The 19508-nt window shown below is 54.2% G+C and overlaps 8 protein-coding genes across 8 annotated transcripts; 4 read left to right on the top strand and 4 right to left on the bottom strand.

Annotated features, from left to right (window-relative positions):
- Positions 1-358: 358 nt before the first annotated feature.
- On the top strand, positions 359-1541 carry QC763_603450 (uncharacterized protein; the record flags this gene model as incomplete). The annotated part of the gene is made up of 2 exons (XM_062914187.1): positions 359-555; positions 623-1541. The coding sequence occupies 2 exons, from the start codon at positions 359-361 to the stop codon at positions 1539-1541; spliced, it is 1116 nt and encodes a 371-aa protein (XP_062762729.1).
- A 558-nt stretch (positions 1542-2099) lies between these two features.
- QC763_603460 (uncharacterized protein) lies at positions 2100-4712 on the top strand (the record flags this gene model as incomplete). Its single annotated transcript, XM_062914188.1, has 4 exons — positions 2100-2433; positions 2488-3054; positions 3112-3211; positions 3266-4712. The coding sequence occupies 4 exons, from the start codon at positions 2100-2102 to the stop codon at positions 4710-4712; spliced, it is 2448 nt and encodes an 815-aa protein (XP_062762728.1).
- Positions 4713-6430: 1718 nt separating this feature from the next.
- QC763_0091640 (uncharacterized protein) lies at positions 6431-8900 on the top strand (the record flags this gene model as incomplete). Its single annotated transcript, XM_062906247.1, has 3 exons — positions 6431-6539; positions 7737-8311; positions 8523-8900. 3 exons carry the CDS (start codon positions 6431-6433, stop codon positions 8898-8900), a joined length of 1062 nt encoding a protein of 353 aa, XP_062762727.1.
- Positions 8901-9475: 575 nt separating this feature from the next.
- On the bottom strand, positions 9476-11634 carry QC763_603490 (uncharacterized protein). Its single transcript, XM_062914189.1, has 4 exons — positions 10706-11634; positions 10451-10642; positions 9867-10297; positions 9476-9797 (listed from the first exon to the last, which is right to left on the bottom strand). Exons 1-4 carry the CDS (start codon positions 11294-11296, stop codon positions 9704-9706), a joined length of 1308 nt encoding a protein of 435 aa, XP_062762726.1. The 5' UTR covers positions 11297-11634; the 3' UTR covers positions 9476-9703.
- On the top strand, positions 11579-13711 carry PEX7 (peroxisomal targeting signal 2 receptor). The gene is made up of 2 exons (XM_062914190.1): positions 11579-12205; positions 12270-13711. Exons 1-2 carry the CDS (start codon positions 11807-11809, stop codon positions 12945-12947), a joined length of 1077 nt encoding a protein of 358 aa, XP_062762725.1. The 5' UTR covers positions 11579-11806; the 3' UTR covers positions 12948-13711.
- Positions 13258-16070, bottom strand: QC763_603510 (uncharacterized protein). The gene is made up of 2 exons (XM_062914191.1): positions 15524-16070; positions 13258-15452 (listed from the first exon to the last, which is right to left on the bottom strand). The coding sequence occupies exons 1-2, from the start codon at positions 15868-15870 to the stop codon at positions 13838-13840; spliced, it is 1962 nt and encodes a 653-aa protein (XP_062762724.1). The 5' UTR covers positions 15871-16070; the 3' UTR covers positions 13258-13837.
- Positions 16071-16240: 170 nt separating this feature from the next.
- On the bottom strand, positions 16241-17993 carry QC763_603515 (uncharacterized protein; the record flags this gene model as incomplete). Its single annotated transcript, XM_062914192.1, has 2 exons — positions 16241-17078; positions 17135-17993. The coding sequence occupies 2 exons, from the start codon at positions 17991-17993 to the stop codon at positions 16411-16413; spliced, it is 1527 nt and encodes a 508-aa protein (XP_062762723.1). The 3' UTR covers positions 16241-16410.
- Positions 17994-18543: 550 nt separating this feature from the next.
- On the bottom strand, positions 18544-19238 carry QC763_603520 (uncharacterized protein; the record flags this gene model as incomplete). Its single annotated transcript, XM_062914193.1, has 2 exons — positions 18544-18867; positions 18933-19238. The coding sequence occupies 2 exons, from the start codon at positions 19236-19238 to the stop codon at positions 18544-18546; spliced, it is 630 nt and encodes a 209-aa protein (XP_062762722.1).
- Between the last annotated feature and the right edge of the window lie 270 nt (positions 19239-19508).

Below are 19508 nucleotides of genomic sequence, written 5' to 3'. Positions count from 1 at the left end.
ACTGGATGGACCCTTGAACCTTGATGGGTTGTGGACGACGACATGTCATCGTTTGGATGGGTGTTGATTCTCATCGTCGAACTTCTCCTAAAATATACCGTCTTTTCCTGTTTCACTCTCTCTCATCCTAGGAACTGGCCCTCCTGAAATAGCAAGGCTGCTCATCGTCGTCGCTCGTTTCCTTTGGTTTGCAGGGGAGGCGGTCTCACCGACTTTGACTCAGGTTCACACTCACAACTTACTCTCGCTCACTCAACAAACCCAGATTGATCTATCACCGCGGCAGAGAGTTGGCATAATAATCGGCCATCACTGAGTTTTGCTCCACGACATCTCGGTACATCCTACAGTACGCAAAATGGCTTCCCCTAGGTCATCCTCATCATCCTTCTTCTCCCCCGCCAACTCCAGCACCAACCTCAGCAGCGGTGCGGGCATCATCAGCATCGCCCCTTCGCCCACGATTGTGGTTGGGTCGGAGCACACGGTCGAATCCACCAGGAAACGTCTCACCTCCCTGCCGGCGATCAAGAGGGCGAACCTCATTTCTGAATTGTATGTGCTGTGCCCTGCTGTCAAATTTTTCTCCCTTACACCATCAGAAGCTGACGACGATACATAGCACCGCCCTCAAACACTGCCCACCCCCGGGGATAATCGTCTCCCTGCCCCCATCCCCCCACAGCCCCGACTACCCCACCCTCTGGTCGGGCGTTCTTTTTGTCAGGAAAGGGCCTTACGCCACGGCTATCTTGCGGTTTCAGATCTCTTTCCCGGATGATTACCCTGACTCTGCACCGCTGGTGACGTTCTCGACGGACATTTTCCACCCGTTGATCAGCCCGCTGACGACGTACGTCGGTGAGGAGAGCGGGAAGAAGGGGGGTTTGAGGCTGCCTCCTGGGGGTTTTGGATTGTCGCATGGGTTTCCGGAGTGGTTTGCCGAGCGGGAGGAGGGAGATGGGATGGGGGGTGCGTTTGTTGTAGGTGGGAAGGGGAAAAGGGGACGGGGGGAGAGGAAGGTTAGCACGTGGGAGGTGTTGAGGTATATTAGGAGTACGTTTGATGATGAGAAGGTGTTGGATGGGGTGCCGCTTGAGGCGGCGGGGAATCCGGGGGCTTGGCATGCTTGGAGGACGCATAGACGGATGCAGAAGGAGAAGGAGGAAAGGGAAAGGGAGAGGGAGCAGAGGGAGAAGGAGAGGAAGGAGGGGGAGGGGGAGGGGGAAGGGGAGGTGGTGGAAAAGGCGGAGACGGTGGTGAGTGATGATGGGAGGGGGAGCGTGGTTGATGCTAGGACTAGTTCTGGGAGTTTGGCTGTGCCGGCTACGCCCACGAGTAGCAGGAGACCGGAGGAGTGGAATTGGGAAGGGGTTTGGGAAAGGAGGGTGAAGAGGGGGGTTGCGGCGAGTTTGTCGGAGAGTGTGCTGTTTGGGGGAGCTGGGGGGCCGGATGAGGTAATCAATTTCTTGCCGATGGACGAGGCTGAGGTTGAGGGGGTCAAGCAGAATCTCCTGAGAACGCTTGACGCCGTGGTTTAACACCGGGTGAGGGACCCGAAGGTTGGAACGGTGGGTGGGGGCGGACCGTGCCTTGCCCTTGTCAGGGAAGTTCCTGCTTGGTTTGCATGATGCCGACCTTGAACGCTATCAACTGCCAGAGAGTGACGGGCCGGGAATTCATCTGATGGGATGGGTTGCGCTTGCTGCTCTTGGGGAAGGGGGGGGGGGTGACCTAATTGCTGAAACGGGGAGGGTCCAAGTTGCCTGTCTTTTCTTGCTGCCCATTCTGTTTCTTGGTTCAACTTTTGGAAAAAATAACGACACTTTAACATGGTACCGACATTGCTTTGCCGGCATGTTTAATGGTAGATAAACTGCTCATAATACTTCAACACCCCATCTTTTTCTTCTTCTTCCGACTGTTTCAGACTTGTCAAACCCGTGGCCAAGGCGTATTGAATACGTGGTTCTTCCTGGTTGTTTCGCAAGAGATCAACCAGCATTGTTTGCTACGCGCATCCCGAGAGCTGCACGGACCTGACTCGACAAACCGTTGATCGACTACACAAACGTTTCAGGAAAAGCGATAAGGCGGTAATGGTTGCTGTCTGTGGTCAACCATCCACCATGGCTGATAGAGAACTGCATTGCCTACCACCGGCGCGCGATCTTGGTTGGGGTCAAGTACCTGAGCCGTTACATATACGCAAGCAATCGTCCGAGTATAGCGGGAGTGGAACGTATGGTCACTCGCGGAGATCGAGCACGCAGAGTGATGCAACCGATGCGAGCTTCGAGACCCTACCTGAGCTTCCTGAGGCTGATGTCCCGTTGACGATTGCCAAACGAAGGGGCAATCCCAGCGCGCAATCGACGAATCCTCCTACGCCTGATGGTTCTTGCCAGTTCAGGAGTGTTTTGAGGCCAAATGGTGGGTCTTTGCCACTTGGTTGTGGTGAGAGGGTACCACACTTACACTTATCAGATGTAGGAAACATCGCGCCAACTATACCGCCCAAGTCAACACAGCGGCGATCCACCTCTTGCAATGCCGGACGACACCCCCGGGCACGGTCCCCTCCATTAACCCGGGCTTTCTACTTGGTGAGTAGCAGGAGCTTTCGAAGACGGGGACAGGTTTTGGATGGGAGTGCGGATCAGGATCAAGAGCATGGTTGGCGAGACACAACACCTGTCGTGCCGACGGCGTCTGACGGGCACCGTTTGCGCAACACGAGGAGTCTATTTCAGTTGGCGAGAACGGCGGATGGGATGAATGGCATGGATAGCATTGTTGAGCCGCCGAGGTCTCCGATGCCGCCCGAGCCGGATAGCGCGAGGAATTCGCCCGATGAGGTAGGGGCGGCACCGGATCCGTTGGTGTTGGTTCCAAGGATTGTGGTGACACCGGAGCACAAGGCTTTGGATGAGGGGGCGGTGAGTTTATGGGCGGCGGTGCAGCTTTCGACGCAGATTTCGAGGGCAAATGTGCCGGATCAGTTGGGGGGTTGTGGGTTGGTTGGGGAGCATGGGCATGAGCCTTCGCCGGCGGGTGAGTTGGACAGAATGGAGAGATTTTGTGGGGCGGGTGGCTAACTTTGAGATCAAGATTTGTTTCGGTATGGGTGTTTGTATGATGTTTCGTTGGAAATACTGCCGACGAGTAGGAGTTCGATTATTGAGGTGGTGGATGATAAGGCTTGCGCAATGTGAGGATTGGAGGGTTCCTTTTTGGGGTTTTGAGCTGCTAACTTGGCCGACAGAAGCACACTGTATCCTGGATCACGCTTGCTCGTTGTAGTTCATGTTCGACTGCTACCATCGGCGAATGCACATCGTCTTCGCCGTAAGGCTCATCAAAGCTCTGACGATCTCATAGAAGACCTCGAGCACCACCTTGGTAGCACCATGACAGAGTATCTCCGAGTCCGTGTAACATATCGACACTCTGGATTTCCTCAGCAACAACAACAACAAACACGAAATATGACCATGAAAAACGGCTCCAGTGACGGAATCGCTAACGTCCAGACATCAATTCAAACCACTGCCGTGGCAGTAATCAAACGTCACAACTCATCTTCGCCATGGTCTCCACGACCCCGGGCTCCGCAGCCGAATCCGATATTTAAGATTATTGCTTCGCACTGGGGAGTGCAGAGCGCAAACGAGGTGATGCAAAGGATTATCAGCTCAAAACCGTTGACGGCAAGAAAGGGAGCTATTTCGCCGCCGCTACTGGGCCCCTTGGGTATTTTGACCGGAGGGAGGTTAACGCCAATTTTGGTTAGTCCTGAGGAGAGTGGAGAGGAGGATCATGACCGTGGTCGATTTAGCGAGGATCATACGAGGGAGGATTCGCATAGCGAGGAGATGGTGCGCCCTCGACAGCAGCAGGACATTCCTGCTTTGGGTTCTACTCCGCCGACAAGTATGGCGCCTCCTGTACCACCTACTATACCAAAACGGCAGACGAGTTTGAGGCAGGTGCCTGTTGACCAATCTCAGGCACAACAGGAAGTGCAACAGCCACAACAGAGACATTTGAGGAGTGACACCAAGGATATTGCACAGATGATCAAGATAGGGTCTTGGCCTGAGTCGCCCCGGACTTCGGGCGGTAGTGATACTGGTGGGAATGATGATGGGGTAGTAGCTCAGGAAACCCCGTCTTCGATATCAATGGCTACGCCTGCTACTACAAGTACTAATCGGACTACGTATCGGTCGAGTAAAGTGAGGGGGTTGCCGAGTAGTTTGAAGATAAGTGGTGGTGGTGGTGGTGTTGCGTCGCCACAGATCACGCCGATGTCGATTCAGGAGGTGGGGGAAGTACCGAGGGATAGTGTGGGAAGTACAATTTCGGGTGGTAACAGTGAGGAGAGGGAGAGGCCGTCGTATCAGTCTTATCAGTCTTTGTTTGGAAGGAGGAGGTCATTGGGGGGTGATGGGTCTAGTGGGAAGGAGGGGAGGGGAGATAGGGGGAGGGATAGTAGGGATAGTAGGGATAGTAGGGAGAGTAGAGGAAGCGGGGGGAGGCCGTCTACTTCTGGAGGACTGGGAGGGGAGAAGATTTTTGGGAGTATTGTGAGGGGTATTGAGAGCGGTGGTGGGAATGGCGGGATGGGGAGGAGGGTGAGTAAGAAGGAGAAGGAGAAGGAGAAGGATAAGGAACGGGGGTGGGGGGGTTGGTCGGGGTGGTGGCAGTGAGTGAGTGAGTGAGTGGGGTTTGTGTTAGAAGTTGAGGAATATGTTAGTTCTGACATGAATAGGAGGGTTGTGTTTGTGCCTTCTATGGTTTGATCGGAACCACCTCGTGAGAGGTAGTGGGCAGACGATATGCGAGACATGTCTTTTGGGAGCGACATTTCCATAGATTTTTGCCCATTGCTATTATCTTTTCAGCCTCGATGTCTGCCCAAACTCTGTATCTCAAACTCTATATCTAATTGTCCAATCATGGTCTCAGACTGCTTTTACTTATAACACTGCGCGACAGACCTGGTGTAAGTTGCAAAATTCTCATATCGACATGATCTTGTCCCGTTTCAGGGGCAGCTTCCCGATTTCTGCCGTTTCCTCGTCAATTTGAAGGAACTCCTCCCACGACTCGGCCCAGATACGATCCGACCGTTCAAAATGATCAGCTTCCGGTAGTAGCTTGAGGAGCAAGAGGTAGAACTCCCACTCCATATCATCACCTCTTGTCGGGTAAAGGAGAAGACAAGTGAAGGTACCGATGCCATCCTCGTTGAAAAGGTGTGAGGCTCCATGACATCCAATGCCCGTGCTGAGTGAAAAAAATAGCCCCTCAAAAAACCGTGGGACGAAACAATACTCAACCTGTCTCCATACTTGACCCGGGCGGTGATGTCGAGCCGCCAACCCGGGATCTCTAGTCTCGAGATTTTTTCATGTTCTGATCTGAGACAAAATCTCTTTTTCGTTTCCCAACCGCTGAATACCAAACCCGGACACTACTACTACTGTTGTCCTTCTGAAATCTGACAACCGCTTTTGATCAAGTGGCAGTTGGGCAACATGACGCGGCCGAATCAAGTCGAACCGATAAGAGATACAAGCTCGTCCTCTTCCCCGTCTTCCACCCAAGCCAAGTCCAACTCGGGAAGCCTCCAGGACGGCGTGTAACCCCGAGCTCTTCCGCGATCGTCCACGACAAAGCCACGACAAGCGTGAAGTTGTCGGGCATGGCCATGCCAACGGGATGGTGCCACTCGTCGAGGAGAGACGGGCGCCCCACAAAGACCTGGTAAGGGGGGGTGGATCCTCGTCTGCCTTGTATCGCTGTAGAACACCCCTGAGAGCGTCTAGGCCGTCGGTCGATGCCGTGAAATTCCGGGCGACATATTGCTCGATATGGTCTCCCAACACTTCAAGTGGGCTCCTGTCCCTCCAGGCGAAGGGAAACACGTCTTTCAAAAAAGGCATGGGGAGTTCCCTCGACGAGGGGTAGAGAACCTCCAGAAACTGCATTTTCTGGCACTGAAAGATGACTTGATGTTTTGTAAACACGAGCCGGCGCTTGGACAGGACACCTTCCGGGTAGGTCCAGCCGCGAGTTGCCCAGGGGGTTCCTGCTCCCCAGGCATAGCTCAGCACTGCATATTCCTGCTCTATTTGGCCCACAAGGGGGTACGCAATGAGGGTTGGCTCCGCACCTGCGCAGTCAACCACGCGGGAGCTGTCGAGATGAAAGGGGGTGGCCTCGCGGCATTTTGAACCCTGCAGTGAATGCTGCTGTTCGCAGTCGGATATCCATCCACGCAAAGATGTCGTAGTCGATCCTGTCTGATTCGATGGTGCGGGGATACATCATGCGAGACGGGGAGTCTCCGCTGTGATATTTATCGTCCTTGGGGGGGCGGGCGAATGGCAGTGATTGGACATCGTGAGATGATGCAGGACGAATGAAGCACCAGATCAAGGGACCAGAGCTCTCCCGCGATCTCTTCGTGGTTCCGCCTGATTTCGAGCTCAAGCGACGTTCCATGACGCTTGATGCCAGAAAGCACCACGGTCTGTTGTAAAAAGGTGCAGAGTGTGCATTCAGGGTTTCGCCCTCTGTGAATCAACGGTCGCAACGCGTCACTATTCAAGATTTTAACAAAATCAGCGTTTTTGCACTCGTGGCGGAGATTGATGGCATTGTCGGTCACTATATTGGGAAGGTGAACTGTGATGACAGTTTGTTGCCCGGTAGGTCTAAAGGCGTTGGATAGCAAGGTGGAGCGCGCCAGGCTATGATGGGTACCCAACCAGCTACCCAACCGAAACATTTCTGCTCAACCACCTCTAAAAATCTTATCTCCGTGTGTATGGGAGGTAGTGATGGCATCATGCCCCTGATGTGGCAAGACTTTCGAGTTGTTTTGGGTTCGTTCTCCCTACACCTTGAACTTGGCCGTCGACCGCTAAGCTAGCTCCCTTTCCTGTCCCAGGTGCTTCCCATGCTTTCGCTCTCAACCACCAGTAACGACGGAGCTGGGTCCGGTGCAGGAATCCGGCAAGACAAATCCTCTGATAGCCAACTCGGTTCACAATAGCTTGGCGTTTCTCGTCAATCGCCTGCGTCCTCGAGCTTGGAATCTCATCAGAATGCTATGTCTGCTACTCGATCTCCGGATCTGGCAGAAGAACATGTCCTGTGTACAGCCTGCCACAGCGCAGCTTCCAACTCAGATCTCCTGCCGACGCTGAAAAAGGGCACCGAGAATTTTCGGTCATATACCTCCCTCTCTGAGCTCAAGCTTTCGTCGCTATCAGGGTGCCATCTCTGTTCTCTGCTTTTTGGGATGTTGAGAGGCAGCGACATTGGTTCTGGAAGTGTACAGATCAGCCTCTTCGTCTCACGACCAGGAGAGGCCTGGCTGAAAGTCGGGATTCTCGATCCGGAGGAAACTCGAGAAAAGATAAAGGGGGAGCTTTCTGTCTTTAGGAATTTGGAAGGACGGCTTGACAATCCGCTCGAGCCCGCTTCGCCTTTTATGTTTCCAGACCTCAGCATATACAGAAATGCACGATTGTCCAAGTCCTCTCCCACGATGTCTCGGCCGCTCTGGCAAGAGAATGGCTTAGGCAATGCGTCACAAGTCATAAAGATTGTGCCCTTGCGGCAAATCTCGGCACCCCTAACCACGGCTACCCGACACGGCTCATCCAAGTCACCGGAGATGAGAACCTAAATCTACGACTCGTCCTCACAGAAAACTTCAGCAAATCAAAACCGCCCCACCTCACCCTTCCCACTGCTGGGGAGCGGCCAAAATCCTCCGACTCTCCTGGACAACCTCGCCGACTTTCAACACCAGATCCCATTCAACCAACTTCCTCCAACCTTCCGCGAGGCAGCAAAAGTCACGCGCCAGCTAGGCCACACACACATCTGGATCGACTCCCTCTGCATCATCCAAGACTCCAAAGCCGACTGGCGCGACGAATCCAAGATCATGGGCGACATATACGCGAATTTCGTCTGCACCACCTCCGCCTTGACGGCCCTCTCCTCCGTCCAGGGGTGCTTTGCAGAGAAGAGCCCCGACGGCAAAGAGACCACGCCGCGGAACCCGCTCGCTTTTCGAATATGCCATCTCCCTCACGGGCTTCATGTTGATTGCCACCAGCGTCTTGACACGTTTTTGCAGATTGACCGCTCCCCTTTACCGCTGCACACGCGCGCGTGGGTTCTGCAGGAGCGGATTTTGGGACCCAGGACGGTGTACTACGGCGCCTGGGGTTTGGCTTGGGAGTGTGTCGAGTGCTTGGCGACGGAGAGCAAGTCCTGGGGGGAGGTTGGTCGGTTTCTCCAAAGGCGGATTTCTTGAGAGAATGCATTCGAGCCCCTTCCTCCTCCTCCTCTGGGGGAGACTCATCCACTGCGCTGTTTTCAGCGTGGCGCGCTGTCCGGGCGCCTATACTGGTTGTCAACTGACTTATTTTGACGACCACCTTGTTGCCGTGTCGAGTCTTATTCAGCGGATCGAGAGGCTGACATCATGGAAGGACCTCTGGGGGATGTGGGAGGACAAGCTGCTTGATGAACTTTTGTGGTTCACTGATACATCCAGTGATCGGCCGCACACGAGGGAGTATTTGGCGCCGACGTGGTCATGGGCGGGCTTGGAAGGGAGGGTTTTTGAGGAGATGGCTTTGATGCCTCGCGTTGGACCTAGCGGGGAGGATCTTCTTCCTGAGTGGATTGGAAAAGTTGTCGAGACGGGGATGGATGAGAAGGGGAGGGGGTATGTGCGTTTGCAGGGGGCTGTGAAGCGGGTTGTGCGCCGTCGAGATGGCTCTGGGGGTGGTTTAGTTGATAGGGATAGAGGAGGGGATCATGCGGTTGCCTCTTGGGCGGCGGATACGGTGGAGGACTCGAAGTGACCCCTAGGCATCATCACGGGGCAACAAGAAGGGCTTTGCTGCTTACTTCTGGCGAGGAACGCGGATGAAAATCCGGACCAAGTGCTTGATCTTGGATTGGTGATCAGGCAGAATGCTTCGGGCGAAGCTGTGCGGATCGGGCGCTTTTGGCAGGCGAGAGGGGATACAAGACCTTTGTTTCCGGCCGAAATTAGAGAATCGGATATGGAGGATGTGCTTGTCACTTGATGTTCACAGAGGGTTCTCCATGACTTTAGGAGGCAGGTGAAATGGGCTGTTGCCGAAATCTAAACCATGTCGAGGGCGCATTAGCTACAAGGAATAATTGTTTGTGTTTACAGTATGTATATGCGGAATTACATGTATAATAAGCACATTGACTCGTGTGCTTGTACAGACCATTCCTCATTTCTCGCGTAATTTGCTAGTTTGGCTAGGTATCTACTCCATCAAAGTGGGTAGCCATGGTTGTTCTAATACGAGAAAAGAAGACAGCGGAATACGGATCTTTCCCCGGGCTGCTGTAATCGGTGAGCATTCATAAATCAGGCCTTTTGTACACTTCTACAGACTATAGAATAGGAACTCTACGGGTGTCACCCCGACCGGCCCCATCTCCGATTGGCGCAGTTTTGTTCTTCTACGAAACCGAATATCGAATCCGTCACACAAGAAACCGGGCATCTCTCCCTCTCATTTTTCATTCGTCGATTGTCAAGATCCTCCCACACATGAAATATTGGCAGTTGGTGATCCGAGGTCCCTTGGCGGACATCACCCCGGCTTGCTCTGATTGGCCATATTCAGACCCTCGGATTTCCATCTTGGTCGAAATCGCCCCACAAAAACCACCCACACTTCTTTTTGGTAGGGTCGGGTACGTTACCCGCGTGGCACCTTAGATCAGTTTTATCAGCACATCACCTTGGGGAGGCCAAAGAACGTTAGGGGGAAAGGCGGGCTTACATGTAGAAATACCTCCCCCGATTCTCCTTCCTCTCCCTCTCACCGTTTGCTTGCTTGGTGTCATTCGTCACCACCCTCAACACCCCTGGCACACCGCAGTGACACTTTGGTGTATACTTCGGGTGAAAAGCAGAGCGATAGTGGCGGTAGGTGATGTTGATCCTGATATTGCCCGACACAGGGTGCGGGGTTAGGGTTGGGGAAGGTGACACAGAGTGTTTCCATTCCTCTTGGGTGGTGGAGTGCATGATCAACAAGGAGTTGTGGGGGAGGGGGAGCGAGACTTGGCCTTGGAGGTTTGGATCAGGATTGTCAGATGTGGAAGAGGGCAGAAAAGAAGATATGCGACGGAGGCGGAACTCGCGGGTTACGCCTAGGGAAAGGGATGCAATTGTGGGGCGGGGGCCGAGGTAGGTTAGTTGGTCGGTGTGCTGTTAACCATTAGCATATGTCTAAAACAAAATGGAGGGTTGTTGGTGAAGGGGACAGTAGTGAGAATAAGGGGGTGTGGTTGGCAGGGAAACGCTCAGGGGTTGTGGTGTGGACATAAGATGTGGTGAGAAATGGAACGAAAACAGACGTACCCAACCAACGCTCTCCTGCGGCCCATTGTAACAATTCACAAAAGCTGCATTCGCACACCAAGGCTCAGAAGGCTGATGTCTTGGCTTCTGACCACGGTGATGAGTGCGAATGTGCTCTTCAATTGCCGAATTAACTGTCTCTTGCACTCGCCCCCGTACAGCTTCTAGTTTTGGTGTCAGGGTGCGGACATCCTGTAAAATCCTGTAAGAATCTATGAAAGCAGCGGAGCCGGGGAAATGAGAGCAGAAACCTACGCTGATCCTGCCACCGTTATAGTGGTAGTCATCCTTCTGCTCTTGCAGTTCCTTCTGACTGCCAACGTAAAACCCCGAGGTGTGGGGGCTGGAGACGATGTTGTCAAATAGTTTGAAGGATGCCTTTTGGAATGTTTTGGACTCTTCCAGGAGTTCGAATAGAAGCTCGTTGGCTTCGTGGGCGGGGAGGAAGTTGTGAATTATGGTGCAGGGGGTGTGCTCGCTTATGTCTTGCGGGTCGTAGAGGTGTAGTGTTTGGCCTTTTTTGGAGAGAATTTTGGGTTTCTTTGGGGATGGCTCGCCGGATGATGGGTCGATAGCGAAGGCTCGTAGGGATGTTTGTCCTGCTATTCTGTTGTTGGCAGTCTTTTTGACAGATCGGGGGGTAGATGGTGATTTGAGGGTGTTGGATGTGGCCTGGACATCGCCGTCGTGCGCTAAAAGAATATCAAGAAGCATTTCTTGTTCGATATCAGGATGAAGGGAAGCTAGAATCGCCAGTTTGATGTCTGTCGATTCTTCATGCGATTCCACGGCAAAATCGTCGCTTGTTTTGCGTTTCTGTGACCGCCTGGTCACAAAGGCATCCATGGCTTCAGTCGAGAGCTCCTTGGTCTTCCAAGCCTGTAAACTTTTGAATAAATCAAAGGACCACCGGGATATCCAAGCGCATGCCCTCCAAACCCCAAAATGATGTCGTTGAACCAAGAGGTGTTGTAACGCGTAGATTAAACATGGACGTGTCACCGGTGGGGCACAAAACGCCCAGGGGGAGCGCTGTCACGGGACCGCTTACAGCGGGAAACCAGGGATCATTGCGGCTGTTAAAGAATCCCCCGGGGAGTCAGTTCCGGGGTAGCTACCGTAAGCCGAGGCCCATGTGCCCCACCATTTCACGGACGGCTTAGCAGCTCATGGCAGTCCACCTCCTCCAACCTCATCGAGACATTGAACTTGTCGCAAACGACACAATTGGAAATTGGAAGTAAACATTGCGCTTTGCTCATACACGTACCCCTTTTTTACCCCTAATCTTTCTTGCCCAATCCTTGCTTGCCTCTCTTGCTGCGCATTGCCCCTCTTGTGCCCCAACCCCTCACAATGGCCTCCCTCCTCGAAGCCCGAACCCCGGGCTTCAACCCTTACTCGGTCAAATACTCCCCCTACTACGACTCCCGCCTCGCCGTCGCCTCCTCCTCCAACTACGGCATCGTCGGCAACGGCCGCCTCTTCATCTTGGGTCTCGGCCCCCAGGGCATCGCCATCGAAAAAACCTACGACACAAACGACGCCCAGTACGACCTCGCCTGGTCAGAAATCAACGAAAACCAATGCGCGGTAGCATGCGGCGATGGCTCCATCAAGCTCTTCGACCTCAACGTGCCCGAATTTCCCGTCATGAACTTCCACGAGCACAAGCGAGAGACCTTTTCCGTCTGTTGGAACCCCCTCACAAAAGACACCTTCCTCTCCTCATCATGGGATGGTACCGTCAAAATCGTTCGTTCCCCCTTCCCCTTCCCCCTTCAATCCCATCAACCACTAACCTTTGTCTCACCACTAGTGGTCCCCAACCCGCCCAGCAAGCCTCAAAACCCTCCCCGTAGGCAACTGCACTTACTCGGCCTCCTTCAGCCCCCACAACCCCTCCCTCATCTCCTGCGTCAGCTCCGATTCCCACCTCCGCCTGTTCGACCTCCGCACTCCTGTCAACGCGAAATACCACCTCGTCGCCCAGATTCCGATCCACTCCCCCCCTTCCATACCCCAGTCCACCATCCTGCCCCGCCTCTCCAACGGCACCACCTACGCGGGTGCCATCCCGAACGAAGCCCTCACGCACGATTGGAACAAATACTCGGACACTGTCATCGCCACCGGCGGGGTGGACCGCACCATCCGGACGTTTGACATTCGCAACCCGACCGGTGGCCCGACGGCGGTGTTGCTGGGTCATGAGTTTGCCGTTAGGAAGCTCCAGTGGTCGCCGCATGCGCGGGATGTGCTTGCCAGCGCGGGGTACGACATGACGGTGAGGGTTTGGAGTGATGGGAGCGCAATGCCATTTCCGCAGGAGGAGAACGTCATTAGGGTGGGGCAGGAGTTGGGGTTGATGAATAGGCACACCGAGTTTTGCACGGGGGTGGACTGGTGTCTTTTTGGGACGGGGGGTTGGGTGGCTAGTGTTGGGTGGGATGAGAGGGTTTTGGTTTGGGATGCGCATACGCTTTTGAGGAGGTGATGTGAAAGGGAAGAGGGAGAGGTGTTGAAGGAAAGAAAAGTGAAAGGGAAAACAAAAAAACAAAAAGCAGGATATGATACCCCCCCAAGCATTGGAGGAATTGGACATGAATTAAGCGAGAGGATGAGAAGATCACAAGGCACAACATCGTACAGGATTGGAGAAAACCAAATAGACAGGACGTTTTCAAGAACGAATAGAGCAAACCGCATATTCCCAAGATTCTCGGCCAAGATGGGCGTCATACAATATCAAAACTCGGGACAGAATTTCATCCACACATCATGGACAACAAAACAGGCAAGATTCAACCTCGTAATCGTACAATTTTTGGTATAAACAAGGCATACACCGTTCTCCATAATTTACACGAAACCAGGAACCCCAAAAGACTCAAGATCCCCAAGATGTCAAAAGCCAAAGATGAGCAAAAGAAAACAAAAGTAGAGAAGAGAGATTCCCCTGTGATGTGATATGCGCCGCTTTGCCACCCCGCCCGCCTGCCTGCCTTGTGCCCGAAATAAATTGCCAGCCATTGTCTCTCCTATTTTCCCATCCATGCCTCATGACTGAGAATCGAAGTGACAACAAAAGAAGAGACAATGTCCTCTCCTCTCTTGAATTCTTTTGACCTGAAAAAAAGCAAAAAAAAAAACTCCGGGACAATGCTGTGATGTCAAATCCAATGAGGGGGCACCCTTCGTTCCAGGTCCCCCTATTTTTGTTTCATACCCATCTTCCCCCTAACCCATTCTCATTCACACAGGAAGAACCCCTCCCAACTCCACACAAAATGATTAGCCGCCCCTGGGAATGTGATTTGAACAAAAAACCACGCCTCCTGCTTTGGCGTCATCCCAAACCGCCCATCCGTAATGATGGCTCACCATTTAGAAAGTGGCACGGCCACCACCTCTGGACTGCTGCTTATCCCTCTGTCCAGCCATCTCCATAGCCTCCCAGTTATCCCTCGGCTTCCTCTCCCCCCTGTCACCGCCTCTCCCACCGCCGCCACGTCCACCAAAGCCACCACCACGTCCACCAAAGCCACCATCACGACCACCACCACCACCACGGCCACCGAAGCCACCGCCCGTCCCGCTGCGTTGGAACCTGTTCTCCTCCCTCTCGGCGACTCTAAGGCCGGTAATCCGGCCCATGTTCCTCATCAGCGATGGCGAAACTCCAGGGGGCTGATCCAAGCCAAAGATGTTCTTGCTGAAGGTGTTCAACTCGTCAACAACAGCCTGCTTGTGCACACCTTGGAGAGCGCCGCCCAAGAAAGACTTGTAATACTCTGAGATGGTCTCATAGGGAAGCTTGGAAAACGCTTCGCGAACCCTCTTAACAGAATCGGGGAACGACTCGGGCTCGGCACCGTAGAGATCAGTCGAGGCAACGGCAAAGTCGGTGGACCGCTTGATGGGAAGACCGGGCAATCTGCTGCGGGCAGTGCTGACCTCGGAATCAGAAACCAGGAGCCAAGCCTCACCCTCCTTGCCAGCACGGCCCGTACGACCGATGCGGTGAATGTATGAATCGCGGTCGTTGGGAGTGTGGACCTGGACGACGTGGGTGACATTGGGGAAATCCATGCCTCTGGCGGTAACATCAGAGGAGAAGAGAATGGCAGACTTGGCCCGTCTGAAATCCTCGGCGCACCTGGTGCGGATGGGCTGGGTCAACTTGGAGTGAATATCGCGAACCTCGGGAATATCGGGGAATTCACGACGGAGGCGGCGGAAAGCAGCGCTCCACGAGATGACGGAAGCCGTGGTGGGCAAGAACACCATCATCTTCAGAGGGTTGCCCTCGAGCTCGTCACGGTTCTTGGCAACCCAGGTGCGAATCATCTCGAAAAGAGTAGCAGGCATGGTGTCGAAGCTGCGGCAAGGAACGATGAACTGGGGCACTCTCTCGTGGGTAGGGGTCTCATTGGATTTGACGGTCTGGGCGAACTCGAAGTTGGTGGGGTCAATGTACTTTCTGGCGAGGCCAACCACGTCTTTGGGCATGGTGGCGGAATAGAGAAGAGTCTGGCGGGGGGTATCCTTTCTGTTGGGGAGCGCCTTGAGAATGGTGTCGAGCTCGGCGTCGAATCCAACATCCAGCATGCGATCCGCTTCATCCAAGCACAGAGCAGTGAGGTTGGGAGCAGCCACGCCGCTGTACTCATCAGTGAGCAGATCAGCGAGACGGCCAGGAGTGCCGACGAGCAAATGGCAACCCTCGTAGCGAATCTTTTGCAGCGACATTCTCTTCTGGGTTCCTCCGACAGCAGTCTGGACCTTGATGCCGGTGCCCTTGACGATCTTGGCAGCCTCCACCGCAATCTGCTCAGCAAGCTCACGGGTGGGGGAGATGACGATGGCACGAACGTCGTCGGATCTGGCCTTCACAGGGCGGCGAGCCTCAGCGAGGGCTGGCTGATCGGCAATAATCTTCTGAAGGATCGGCACAAGGAAAGCCAGCGTCTTGCCGGTACCTGTCTTGGCTTGCGCAACACTATATTTCGAGGCAGACTTGTTAGCAATCTTTCAGGGAGGGATACTTCTTCAGCAACAGGCCTAACGTACAGATCCTTTCCAGCAAGAGCAGCGTTGATAGTCAGAGACTGCACCTCTGTCATGTCCTCATACCGCATCCCCTCGGTGATAGACCTGACCAGAGCATTGTGTACGCCCAAGCTCTCGAGATCTCTGAACTTGGTGATGCGCCCGGCGGGGGTGGCGGTTTCCTGCTGAGCGGCCGACTCGCTCGAGTAGAAGCGGAGGAGGCTATTGACGGGACGATACGACGCCTTGAGGGGTGTTTGTGCGATAGCAAAGGCCGACGGCGAGAGTCTGACTGTGAGCTGGAGGGGGCGCGCAGTCAAGGCGACACGGCAGGCGGCGGCGTGCCGCAAGATGCTGGTCTTCATCATGACAAGACGGAAGGTAACGCTCAGCGCGTCCGTCGGCAAGGCGTCTGGGTGTCGAGCCTCTACTCTGGTATGAACTCGCGGCGAAGTGTCGACACGGGCTGGAGGCAGGCAATGAGGGGTATAACAGAGAGCGGGTGATTGCGACAGTGGAAGAATGGGGGAGCAGGATCAGCAAAAGAGAATCGGGCGGTTTAGAAAAATTTCCTGGTGTCCCCCATGTCAGCTCCAAATGGCTTATCTTATCGCCCGAACCCACCCGCGACCCTGCAGTCCCGGGCCCCCACCCCACTCTCCGAACGGCTCCGACATGGAGTGGTTGTGGAAGACTTCAGATGTTTCTTGGAGCCACGAGTAGATGTTCAATCTTGTTGTTTATTCATCGACATGAAAATAGCATAACCGTAGAATACCCCCCTTTCCGCGAACTCCTGTCTAAAACCCCGCCCATGTATCTGTATATGTACCTTTTCCACACCATCCCGTCTTCCTGCCCCTTTATCCCACACGCCCCCAAACTCTACCAAATCCCATCAAGTCACATCAGAGCCCCTGCCTCGCAAGCTGTGCACAGTCCATCGAATAATTATGTGATGGCCATCCCTGATGTTGCGCCCGCTGCTGTTCATACATCCTTCGTCTTTCCCACTCCTCCTCCGATATCGACGGTTGCTGCTGGTTCGAAAAACCACCTCCCTGTGCTCTCGTAGCATCAGACTGCGCCCGGAACTCAGTCAAAGCCCCGTGAACGCCCTGGAAAACCCACGCCATGAACGCCGCTATGAGCTGGCCCACGTAAGCCGCAGAAAACCAGACATACGCATTCTTCGCGCCCTTGAACGTGCTCATCGCCATTTTGTTGATAAGCTGATTGTCCCTCTCGAATTGGAGCAGGCCAGAGATTCCCTGTCCCAGGAATGGTGCAAACACCTGCCAGAAGGCATACAGCCAGTTCAGCACGATGAAAGCAATGTGGTGGACGATACTCCTCTGTAAAGGTGGGATCGACCTGTCATGGTGTGGGCCAGAATAGTCGTTTGGTTGCGGGCCTACCACCGAGGCGGGTGTGCTCTGCCGTATAGTCGAAGCCTCCGCAGGTGTGAGATCTGCCGGCAACCCTCTCATCAGATAGGCCAAACTGTTAATGTAATTCATCCTCTCCAAACCAGGCGCATTGCCTCCTTGCCTGGCGAGAGAGAGCATTCCAATGCCTATCCGCCACGTCAGCAATCCACTCTCTCCTCTCTCAATACAAGAATTGACTCACCCTGCGACCCATAATCCCAATTCACCCCGCTCTCACTCTCCCTAGCCCTAGCCTCCATACTCCGTGTCTGCCCCTGTCTCGAAACCCCCGGAGAATACCCCTCCTCTATCCTCGGCCGGTTCGGCAACGGCGGAGCAACAGGCGGCTCAGTCGAAGCCGGCGGGGAAGAACTCCTCGACCTGGTAGCGTAGGTAGACACCGCTCTGGCGAGCATATAAGGGCTAGTCGGCAACCTCGACGCGACCGACTTCACCAGTGACAACGGAGACCGAATCACCTTGATAGACTGTGACTGAATCTCCACCTGGGCGTAATCAACGTAGGGCAGATCAACCATTGGGTTATCCCAAGGAGTGGCAGTTGTTGACGCAGAAGTAGGCGAGCCGCCTCGCCTGGCGTGGCAGTACTCGCTCTCGACATGGTGCTGCTGGTGGTGGCGGTCATTATCGTGGGGGTAAACACGATACATTGGCTGAGGATGTTCACAGTTGGGAGAAAGCGGCGGGTAGGGATGAGCAGGAGAACAAGGCGACGACGAGGAAGTAGGGGGCCGCGCCGGCAGCGGCAACGGGGTGGCGGGCTCGTCACGGCTGCTGAAAGTGGTCCACATCTTGTCCGTTCGTTCGGAGGCGTCCCAGGCTAGAAAGGGATAAACCAGGGGCGTCCTCGAAGAGATCCGCGCTGGTGACCGTTGAAAGCGAACGAGTCCCGAGAATCTGACTTCTTTAGTCGGACGCCTATCGATTCCTTTGTCAAGAGAAGGATAAAAGAAGAGAGCAAGAAAATAAAACAAGCGAGAAGAACAACGAGACTTCAAGAATTCTTGAAGGAGGAAATCCAAGTACGGGAGCTGTCGCATGTGGAAACCCTTCCTTTTTCATACGATCTCAGCCCTGTATGAGAGGGTGACTCGGCAACCACCTGGGTTGTGATTCGGGCGAGGCTAAATCGTCCAAAAGCCGCATTTTGCCTCACAAAAAGGGGGGGCTGTTTGGTGTCGGGTCTCGAAGGTGCCAGCGGCGGTCGATGCAAGCTCGCAGAAAGCATGTGAATGTGGCCGTGTGTTGCTACTATCTAATCGCTCCGGCAGGTGGGTCCATCTCCTGTTCCAGACCCACCTGCTCTTTGATAAACAGAGAGAGAAGCAACCATCTCGCCCAAGTCTCATGCCTCAAAGAATTGACTACATACCTAATCCCTTCACACACGTTCCTGGATCTGCGTTGTTTATGTCTAGCCCACTGTGACCGCAATTGTATTTAACCAAAAATCAACACAACCTTCCTGCTAGCCTTCGCGCTGATGAAGAATAAATATACCATTCTATGTAGGGGCCCCAAACACAAACCCCGAATGCAATGCACATAATGCTATGCAGAGAGAAACAAGCCGATGTACACCACAGATTCCTACAACCCCTTCGCAGCCTTTTCTGCAGCAATCTTAGCCTCCATCTTCCTCCTCGCCTCCAGAATCATCTGATCCCTCCTCTTCTGCAACAAACTCTGCCTCTCATCCTTGTTCGAACTCCACGCCTTCCCTTTCCCACTCGCCTTGGTGTTGTCCTCCTCAGGTACGGACCCCTTCAACTTCTCCGCCAGGTTATACCTCGTAATCAGATCCGGGTGTGCAGGCACAGGCGGCTTGACAGCGCTATTAACATTCGCGTTCCCAGGAGCAGCCGGACCAGCGCTCCCCTCGGGTGGTGGCGGCGGCTGGAACGTAGCTGGGGGCTGTCACACAGATAAACATTAGCAATCATTCCAAACCCCCTCCTTCACAAAAAGAGTAAACTCACACTCTCCAGCCGGCCCCCCAAAATCCTCTCCGCAGTCAACGCCACATTCCCCCCCGTCCTCTGCAAATCCCACAACACCTCCCTCCTGCTCAAATGCGGAAACATCTGCATAACCCTCTGCACCGCCGCCTCCCTCTGCCTCGCCATCGCCGCCGGGTCCTGCTGTCCCGTCGCCCTCCTCCTATCCCCATTCCCATTCCCGTTCCCTGACCCCGAAGAAAACAAGTACTTGATCATGATCCCAGACAGGACCAGAATGAACAACAGCCCCGGGACGTTGACTTGCTGCTCGGTTGCGTCTGCCATTTTGAACTTCCCTTCCCTATCTCTCTCTCTCTCTTTCTCTCTCTCTCGCGGAACCCCCGGTGGTGGTTGTTGTTGTCGTTGTTGGTATAGAAATGCGCGAGGGCGAGGTAGGGTAAAAAACGGTGATATATGCCGCGTGCGCGTGCGCGTGATCGGAGTCGGAGTTCTTCACCCGGGCAATCCTGTCCTCGGTCGTAGGTGGCTGGCTGGCTGGTCAGGTAGCGAACAGACAGATGTGCGCAAGGTAAATCCGTTTGCGAATCGGCAGTC

This window comes from Podospora pseudopauciseta, chromosome 6 (genome assembly GCF_035222475.1).
Source record: "Podospora pseudopauciseta strain CBS 411.78 chromosome 6, whole genome shotgun sequence".
Taxonomy (NCBI): domain Eukaryota; kingdom Fungi; phylum Ascomycota; class Sordariomycetes; order Sordariales; family Podosporaceae; genus Podospora; species Podospora pseudopauciseta.
This window is presented reverse-complemented; position numbering and strand designations above follow the sequence as displayed.

Coding starts and splice junctions, on each gene's coding strand:
- QC763_603490 (XM_062914189.1), bottom strand. CDS start 11,296: ATGGATGCCTTTGTGACCAGGCGGTCACAGAAACGCAAAACAAGCGAC. Junction 10,643..10,705: donor ATAACGGTGGCAGGATCAGC/GTAGGTTTCTGC, acceptor AGGATTTTACAG/GATGTCCGCACCCTGACACC. Junction 10,298..10,450: donor CGCAGGAGAGCGTTGGTTGG/GTACGTCTGTTT, acceptor AATGGTTAACAG/CACACCGACCAACTAACCTA.
- PEX7 (XM_062914190.1), top strand. CDS start 11,807: ATGGCCTCCCTCCTCGAAGCCCGAACCCCGGGCTTCAACCCTTACTCG. Junction 12,206..12,269: donor GGGATGGTACCGTCAAAATC/GTTCGTTCCCCC, acceptor TCTCACCACTAG/TGGTCCCCAACCCGCCCAGC.
- QC763_603510 (XM_062914191.1), bottom strand. CDS start 15,870: ATGATGAAGACCAGCATCTTGCGGCACGCCGCCGCCTGCCGTGTCGCC. Junction 15,453..15,523: donor GCTCTTGCTGGAAAGGATCT/GTACGTTAGGCC, acceptor CTCGAAATATAG/TGTTGCGCAAGCCAAGACAG.